This window comes from Argentina silus (genome assembly GCF_951799395.1).
Source record: "Argentina silus genome assembly, chromosome: 13".
Lineage (NCBI taxonomy): Eukaryota > Metazoa > Chordata > Actinopteri > Argentiniformes > Argentinidae > Argentina > Argentina silus.
Genome location: NC_139667.1, coordinates 5612836 through 5622597, shown reverse-complemented (window position 1 = coordinate 5622597; position 9762 = coordinate 5612836). Strand labels below are relative to the sequence as shown.

Here is a 9762-nt window from a genome sequence, read left to right as displayed (position 1 = left end):
TCCATGTAAAAGTGATATTTCGTAGGTCTGACACATACTTTTACATTATTATGTATGCATCAATGCCAACACGATTTCCAGTTGTTAATTGACCATTCGCCAGTTTCTTCTCCTGTCTTTTTAAAAGTTCTAACGTCATCAACTGGAGCCGAAAATAACACATTTCAGCTGTTTGAGCGCATCTACGAAGCGCAGCATTTGCGCCGATTCACAGATTCACACATCATCTGCGCCGCCTTAGTGTGTGGCTGTCTCTGTAACGGAGGCACATAGTGTGTAAACGTGAGCCTCCTCCGCTCAGTTACAACACTCACCAACAAGACCACGTGGTGACTGATGTGAGAGCTCCTGCTTGAAGTGCCACAAAGTATCGTCAACCTCATTTGGAAATCACTGTGATATCAATAGCCTATACAACCTTTTATGTTTTTTAATCAAGCTATTTTTCAGAAGGTGGGTCAAGAGGCTGAATGAATGGTGTCAGATCTGAAAGCTTAGCTACTATAGTTAGCATTGTTGAGACCAGTTGAGTTCTGCACCGGGACCTTGCCGAACAACATTAGCTTGCTAATTTGCTTGCTTGTGTGGATAGATGTTTATTGGCTATACTTGCCCCCTTGGCTAGCTAGCCAGAAACTAACACTGCTATTTAGCTAACTGCTGCTCATTTAGTTTACCCCACTGTGGCTAAATAAACACTGTGGTGAAAATATGATCTGTATCAGGCAAATAATAAGATGTTTTCCACTTACAGTTTCTCCATATATTCTGCCATGGTTGTGGCTGTTTCAGGTGTAGGCCGTCAAGTGAGGTCTGTCCTCTATCTGCTCCTCTTTGAAAATAAACTGTCAGTTTAGCCAGAATTAAATGATACATTTTTGAATGTAAATATACAAAGGCGCGTGGCGTGTACGCATGCATTTTTAAGAATGTTTTTTTTGAGATTCAAGTGAATTGAGTATCATCAATTCTAGGTTATTGTTTTTAGGATTTTTAGTGTTAACGGACATATGTCCGTTACTGAATTTGTGTTAACATAAATAAATAAATAAAAACAACATATTCAGCCACATTCAAATAAGCCCCAACAAGTTATCCTAATCATGTCATGTCGCAGAGAGAAGCATTCAGCCTTAAATTAGGATCATTATGGACCCATGTTTGTGCTGTCTAGCCTCACGTGTTAACTTTATGCATGTTTCTTCCAATGCATATAGTCATCAAGAACTGGCAGATGTGTCCCTTAGCTATAACTGACCATTTTTTGTTTATTTGTTTAAGGGAAGCTGTAGGCTTTGAGAATGCCAGCAATACCTTTCAGTTTCACTCATGACTTATAGTCCTTGCAGTCATAATATTTTGGATCCTTCACTTTGTTTCCCCCCATACAGACCCCTGTGGTAGGAGTGGACCTGTCATGAGTTTTGTGGAGTATTCGGAGTTTATCCAGGAGGGTGATGTAGCCATTATATTCCTGGGTCATGACTCCATGATGCCAGTCAAGGTACAGAAGGGTGCCCAGACACAAACACGGTACGGAGTCATCCGCCACTCCACAGACCTCATAGGCCAGCGCTTCGGCACAAAGGTCACCTGCAGCAAAGGCGGGTGGGTCTATGTGCTGCACCCCACCCCAGAGCTGTGGACCCTCAACCTGCCCCATCGCACTCAGATCCTCTACACCACAGACATCGCCAACATCACCATGATGCTTGAGCTCAAGCCTGGGTCTGTCGTCTGTGAATCAGGTGAGGCACGAAACCCGCTGTTTTCATTTATTTGAGGTATTTCCAAGAATAACAGTGTATGTGACATTATCATATAGTGGATTGCATGTAGCTGTGTAAATGCAGAAGAGCATCACAGACATGAGAGGAGGCCTGGAGGAGTTTGTCACTGGATCAGTGGGAAACTATTCTACAAAGGGCAAAATGTGACGCCAATGATGAATCTTGGAACAGAGAAGCCACTTAGCAATTGCACCCACTCCTGTCTGAGGGAAGCTGAGAGGATCGCATCAGGACTGTCTTTTCATGACACATTCTGAATTCTCATCCCTCAGATGTCAACTGCTTTCAGTTTTCAAACTGTATACTGAAAGGCTTGCTGTTTATGTACAGTTATAGTCCTTTCTAAAAGGCTTGCTGTTTATGTATAGTTATAGTCCTTTCTAAAAGTTAGCTCAACACCCTATGCCTAAGAGTGCTTGCATGTTTCAAAATTCACCTCAGCGCCCTTTATTTCCCGTTATTCTTTATTCAGCCTGTTGAGCTGCCAGTTTTTTATGGACATGAACTGGACTCCAGTAATTCTTTTAGGAACACTATAGCCCCGTCTAGAAATATCCCCATGAAAGCATTGTCCACTGGCTGACCGTAATGCCGAAGTAAAGTGTGTGGGGGTGTAATGGATGTCTGATGCAGTCTGTGTGTACGTGCTCAGGGGGGCCTCTAGGCAGACTGGCTTTCTTGCCGCAGTGCTTCATCATGCTTTACTGCTGTGCTGTTCCGCCCCAGTCCTGGGATTATTGATGGAACACTGTTAAACGTGTGTGCCCTGTGCCAGACACTGTATTGATGAGAGAAACTGCTTAGTCAGCCCCCTCCCTCCCCCTATAGCATAACAGAGGACTGCAACATGTCTGCAGTGTTGTCACGTTTCTCAGCCTCTTCTCGTGTGGATGAAGCTGTATAGGAAAAAGCTGGCTCACTTTCATACAATACACACAGGGCAAAAGGCTGAGGCAGCACTACAGTGCACCATGACAGAGTAGCTTTAGTTAGTTGTGGAACATCAAGCAATGGTGTCCAATTTAGCCAATTAATTAAAGTGTTAATATGAACTGGAGAAACCTGTTTCATTCTGTAAACAACAACAACAACAACAAAATCACACCACTGGATGTCTAGTCAGAACTCATTCCCAAATATTGATGGTACTAGCTGATAAGACCTTGGAAGCTTATCAACTAATTACATGTTGAATGTGTTCCATTAGCTGATTAATTCATATTATGGGATGCTAACAATAATCTAGTGCACTTTCAAAGCGTCATTTGTGCAGTGCAGTCGTGCATAATCTGAGGACTGACATACATTTTGTGTCCTGAGAGTGACAATGTGATTGAGCTATATAAACATGCAGCGATTAGTGGTGATTATCAGTTGGCTGTTCTGGGTGTTTCGTGAGAATGAGAATGTAACTTAGAGGAGTCACCTTGCAGATAGATTGCGCTGAAGGTCACCGCGCTAGCTTAGCTCAAGGTCTCCTGTTCTCATGTTCTGCTTTTTTTTTTTTTTGTTGTAGGTTCATATCTTCCCACATAGCTGCACACTGACCAGGCTCCAGCCTTCTGCCAGGAATAGATTAGAAATCTTGATAGGAGTCTCGAGTCTTGGCAGTTTGCATCAACGCCGGCATTATGTGAAAGCTAATGGGTGCTCAGAAGAAGAGTGAGTGGCAGTGTCCTGTGGGCAGTGTGTGAGATGCGGAGAGGCTTTAGGCTCTGGGCCTGCTGCTATCATCTTCAACCAGGCCAGCAGGCATCTCCACTTATCAGCAAACCCTTACAAATGGTAGATCTGTCTATCTCCCTGTCTCTCTCTCTCTCGCAGTCTTATGAACAACACTACTCTCTGACTCTGAATGAGCTCTTGTAACCACTGAATAGGAAAGTTCTGTTGGGAATACTTTGTCCACAGTGCTCTCTGTAGGCCCACTTACAACTTGGCAGAGCGACTGTCGACTATTGTGGAGATACTTTGGTGCTTGGTCAGTGTCAGTGTCTAGACCATCCATTACACACAAGGACATGGATTTGTCCATGCTGTGTTGCACAAGCTCGTCCGTGCAGTTGTGTGCACGGACACCCTTACTCTGAACTGCCGTTTAGTTAGAAACCCATGAAGATAACGTACAGTGTGATCTTTTCCTCTAGACTGGACACTTGGCCAGCTAGAGGTCTGGTTAGAGGTCTGGTTAGAGGTCTGGTTAGAGGTCCAGTGGCTGTGCAGCTCTCGCCCCTCTGCTGCGCCCCACACTCTGACGTCAGTCATCCGGTCGAGCGGCGTTGCGTTTAGCATGTCAATGTGCCGCTGTGGGGCAAACATTGCCCCCATTGTTGCCATGAGAACAAAAGCAGCAGTGACGCAATATGAGGAGGGGTTGGGGGGGGGGAAGGGAGGAAGGGACACGATAGCCCATCGCCATGTCCCTCTGCCCTGACCGCCAGTCACATGATCAGTCCACTCTAGACACTCAACACACAACGGCCATTATTGTTGTGCTCATATGACAGCCCATGATTGGGTTACTGCAGAAACAAACACGCACATTTATTACATGCAGCGTTGCATCATCTGCATTGCATCAGCTCTGTGCTCCTCGCGTATGCATCTTGTCAGTTATCAAGGCCTGGACATCTGTGATTGGGCACAAGCGTTAACCCTTTCCCCTCTGGTTTGGTTCTGGTTAGGTACAGGCAGCGGGTCCCTGTCCCATGCCATCCTGCGTACCGTCGCGCCCACAGGCCACCTGCACACGGTGGAGTTCCACCAGCAGCGGTCTGAGAAGGCGGAGGAGGAGTTCCGTGAGCACCGCGTGGGCCACCTGGTCACCGTCCGCAACCAGGACGTCTGCAAGGACGGCTTTGGTGTGACGGGGGTGGCAGACGCAGTCTTCCTGGACATCCCCTCGCCCTGGGAGGCCATCGTACACGCCAAGACTGCCTTGAAGAGACACGGTAAGAGGCCTGTGTGAGCGTGCACGTGTGAAGAGAGACAGAGCCACATGGTGAAAAAACATGGAGAAATAGACTCAGCCGGACCACTGTGGAATACCAGCCAGCCCGTTGTTCTCTGTCTGGCATGGCACTACATCTTAAAATTGAATATTGATCCGGGTCAGCAAAGCTCTCATTAAGTTCACCCTTGCGTGTGTGTGTTCTTTACTGTTTGTCCCCTGTCAGAGGCACGCATAGCAAAGTGACCTAGAGCATGCAGTAGTCTCCATGGAGACCAGGACCCACAGTGCAGCGGGGGCAGGCCTGGGCACGTCGTCCGCTCAGTGGGGCAGTCAGTGAGTGGTCTGTGTAGGCTTACTGTGGGGGGGGGTCAGGGGCGGAGCGCTTCGCAGGGTTATGAGGTTCACTGTGCTCTGGTGCAGTTTGGTCTGGACGCTTTGGATCAGCGGTTTATGAGCTGGTTTATAAGATTGAGCTGCTGCTAATAATCCCGAGGCACACAAACAGACAGAATCAGATTAAAGCCCAAGCCCCAATATCAAATGGAATGTAGGACAGGGGATGGGGGAGTAGCGTTGACGCAGAGGCGACTCTTGCAACCTTTCCTACCTTTCCTGCTTTTACCCTCTGTTGACTTTGCAGTCCTTCCTTTTATGGCTTCACTTCTGCATTTTCCCTTCTCTGCAATCGACCCCCTCCTTCACACACACACACACACACCCACGCACACACATGCACGCGCGCACACACACACACACACACACAAACAAACCAGATCTCCATGTACATCCGTCTCATGACCATACAGGGTTATGTTGCAGGGAGCGGTTCCGTGAGCCTCCTTTAGGAGAGACTTGATTTATTCCGCTCTGCTGAGAACCGCTCCCTCCCTCCCTCTTTCCTCCGGAGGACTGACCTGGCTCCCCGTGCTTCAGCAGAGGGCATCCAGCAGTGTGCATTTGACCAGTCAATTATATCACCCCATGTGAGCTTCACACAAACACATGTGCATGCACATTCGTTGTGTAACCATTGACGTTGAAGGTGCATTCCATGCATTTTCCTCTCCCTGGTGATTTAGATTTGATAATAAAGTGTCTGAGAACTAGCGCTCTGGAAGGGGCAGAATCTGAAGAAAGGGGCAGTGGAAATTGCTGGGGGGGGGGTTTTCTTTTCCTTTTTTTTTTTCTTCTTCTTCATGTAATTCTTCTCATTTTTTGGCCTGTGGCCTGGTCCTCTATTTAGAGTAGCTGTGAACGGAGGAACCAGGATCCTGGCATGATGGCCACTCCCTCTCTGTGTCTCATGCCTGGTTGCCAGGGGATCAGGGGGCTGTGTTTACAGCTATCCAGAGAGGAGAGACAGAGAGAGAGGCTGGTCTTATTTGTCAATGTAATGTCTGCTATCTGAGTTTCCACATTAGTTTTGCAACGGCTTGTAAGGCGTATCTTGCTTCTCTTTTACTTGTGATTTTTGCTTTTAAGTCTTTTTCTTTTAAGTCTAGTACTCGGTCCAAGTCCACCCAACTCAAGAAGTTCCCTTATGGGAGAAATTAAGTTGAATTGAATAGTGCTCTATTAACATGTGTGAACATGTGTGTCCTCGATGGACTCATTACTATGTTCCTAAACTCCGAAACACTGGTTTCTTCCAATATGACGTACGTGTGTGTGTGTGTCTGTGTGTCTGTGTGTCTGTGTGTCTGTGTGTCTGTGTGTCTGTGTGTGTGTTTCTATAGTGTGATTTATATTCTTTACTCTCCAGGTTAATGAAGATGCCATTAGCACTATACATACAACTAACAAACACACTCCTTCTGCTGGTAGTCCCATGCCTCGGCCAGAGAGGAGGAGGTGGTGATCATGGTTCAGTGGATCTGCTGTGATCCTGTGTAAAGTAAGGCCTTGGGGGTAAACTACACTTATTAGTAGCACGAGTGTCCCTCTCACCTCACTGCACCAGGTCTGGCTCAGTCTCTGGCATTGGTCCTGGTCCAGGGGAGCAGTGGATGCCTCTCTTCTCTCCTCCTCCTGTCCCAAACCAGCCCCGTGTTAACCTGATTAGGCCCCACTCTCTCTGGCTGGCTACTCAAAGGCCCTATTTTAAGATGAGACAATTGTTGCCAGTGTGTTTATATGTGTGTTACTAATGTAGCCCTGTGCCCTGGCCGCAGTTATGGTATGACTGGTTTGATTCAAATCATGGCTTTTTACATATCTGAGATGTTTGATCCCAGTACAACTATCCTATTCAGGAGCCACGTCTGTATCTGGTGTCTTTCAAAAACTGTCATAAAGATCCTAATCTGCCTTATAAGGAGCTAGGAAGAGCATGCCCTTATTATATAAACTTAAGAAACTCTGAATGTTTACATATATTGGCAAAAGTAAAGTGTGAGATTTTTTTAAATGTATTTTTTTACTGACCTATACTGACTCTCCTCTCTTCTTCTGCTTCTGCTCTGTCTCCATCCCCTTATCTCCCCCTCTCTCTCGCTCTATCCCCACTCCTTTGTCTCTGCCTCTCTCTCTCTGTCTCTCTGTCTCTCTCTCTCTCTCTGCAGGGGGACGTGTGTGCTCCTTCTCCCCATGTATCGAGCAGGTTCAGAAGACGTGTGAGGCGCTGGCCGAGCAGGGCTTTGAGGAGATCAGCACCCTGGAGGTTCTTCTGAAGGTCCACGATGTCCGCTCCATCACTCTCCCTCTGCCTGACTTTGGGCCTGACAAACCCCTAGAGGCCTTCTCCGACCCCCCTGTCATCCCTAGCAATGCCTCTGTGCTCTGTAGGACCACAACGCCCCCCAGGGAAATGGCAGGTCACACCGGGTACTTGACCTTCGCCACCAAGCCCCGGATGTAGAGGACTGCTCTGGTACTGAGTGAGCAGAAGCAGACTGGTGACCCAGTGGAACGCCAGTACATGTGCTACTGATACCTCAGGACCTAAGCTGGTCCAACTGGAAAACCTCTGCTTCGGGACTGATTTACTGGATTTTCCTCTCCACTCTGCTCTACATTTAACAGTGGACAGCTGACATCCTCTTGGGAGAAAGACCTGATTGAGAAATGGCTGCTGTTTTAGCCTCTGTGCGCTGTCTTTGTAAGACATGGACTAATGCATACACACATACAAGAGAGGGAGGGGAGAGAAGGACAAGGGGAAGTTTATAAATAGCCAGTTGATTGCAGAGGGTCTCGAGGTGGAAGCTGTGCAGAGCCTGAGGATATGAAACTCCCTGTACAGTCACTCTAACCCAAGTCACTGGTTTCTTCTTTGAATCAGTCTCAAGTGAAATAAGGTTAAGACCAAAGTCATAATGCAGAATGGTGCTTGATAATCAAATCAAACTGTTTGGCAACAGTATGTAATTTTATTTCACATTCAAACTTGCCCCACCCAACCCAATTTGCATTGGGTGTTGTTTATTTTGTATTGTCATTTGACATTTCTTGCTGTTTTTGTATTTGTGTTGCACTTTTGAATTTGAATGAATACAATGAAGGTGGGAGAAATTGGGTTTTGTCTTGGTAACTGCATCCCTCAACATGTTGAAGCTCCTCTGTTAGTTCAAGAAATCCAATAAACGCTGTACCATCCTTCCCACTGCTCTCTGCTTGGACTACGTAACTTATGGCCCCTTGTTCTGCTATTATAATCATATCTCCACCGGCTGTGGCTCCAGACCAAAAAAGGCAGAGAAATGGCAGCCGTTCCAGACATGGGGACTGAGGAGGAGGGGGGGTGCAGATGTGCTCCACTCCTCACTCACAGACATTAACATGGTGAGAGAGGCTGTAAACTTCTCACTGTGTGACTATAAAAGAGACACACACCATTACTGAGGGCACTTCTGCACAGTGGTTATGTTCTCTCTGTCTGCGGAAACGTTCAGGTACACTTATACACAACTGATGAGTCTGTAGAGTATTTTGTTCTTTTCAGATTCGAGAAATGTGAGGAGTGATGCGACACTGGCTGTTAACGCTGAATAACGCCCTCCTTCCATATTTAGAAACTGTTGGTCAATGTATAGGCCGGTGGAGGCTAAGATTAAGTGATGTAATCCAGGGATTTACGTGGGTTATAAAAAACCCTGTGTTGTTCAGGTGGTGTTGTGCTGGGGCTGACCCTATGAGGTGTGAGATGTTCATTGAGAAAAGTCCCATCTGCAGTCCAGAGTCAGCAGCCTGGCCCTGTCCCCAGCTGCAGAGAATCTAATCTAGAGGGCCCAGGCTGGGAATAGCAGCCCTGAGCCCCTGGCAATCCCGCTTCTAATCAGTTTGTCATCTGTCCTCCTGAGCTGAGCCCTGTTACAGCACACATCTAGGACCAAATTATCAGAGAGAGAGGGACTTTGTGGAACGTGACATCAGTCACTAGGCTGGAGACAGGGCCATAGGCACCGGAGGATACCTCCACATGTGAGGTCAGAGTTAGGGATGAGGGAGTCTAAGGAGCTCATGCTTTGATCACAATCCTTTTTGTTGCTAATTTTCCTATGTAGAAATGTGTATGTGTTGTATTGATCCTTAATAGAATAGAACGTACATCTCAAGTGCAGTACATTTATCAGCTATCCAGCAGGATAAACAGGTAAACATTTATTATACATTATACATTTTAAAAAAAAACTACTTGGCACAGACAAACATCTCTCTCTCTCTATGCATCTCTGTAATTCCTCCTCTTTCCCCACCCAACTATTTTTTAACCGTTTAATCCGGGTGGAGCTAGGTGCTTCAAAAAAGAGAAAAATAGATTGGATTAGAGAGGAAAAGCAACTCAGAGCAAAGCTGTGTCTTCTTCTTGATACGTGTGGCCATTGAACCTCTTACACAAGGCGCTCTGCTTTGGGTCAGTAGTTGGCACAACCATTGCATATCACTGACACCAGAAGCTCCTAGAAACCTCTCCTCCCAGATATTAACAAGAAGAACAGGGTGGCTTCTTTAACCCTCTAGTTATGATACCGATGGAAGACACATTGATTTAGACACATATTAGCTCTTTAGTCATAACAC

The 9762-nt window shown here is 46.5% G+C and overlaps 1 protein-coding gene across 1 annotated transcript; it reads left to right on the top strand.

Moving 5' to 3' along the window:
* The first annotated feature begins 351 nt into the window (after positions 1-351).
* trmt61a (tRNA methyltransferase 61A) lies at positions 352-8341 on the top strand. Its single transcript, XM_083683135.1, has 4 exons — positions 352-453; positions 1392-1748; positions 4475-4741; positions 7305-8341. Exons 2-4 carry the CDS (start codon positions 1418-1420, stop codon positions 7598-7600), a joined length of 894 nt encoding a protein of 297 aa, XP_083539261.1. The 5' UTR covers positions 352-453; positions 1392-1417; the 3' UTR covers positions 7601-8341.
* Positions 8342-9762: the final 1421 nt, after the last annotated feature.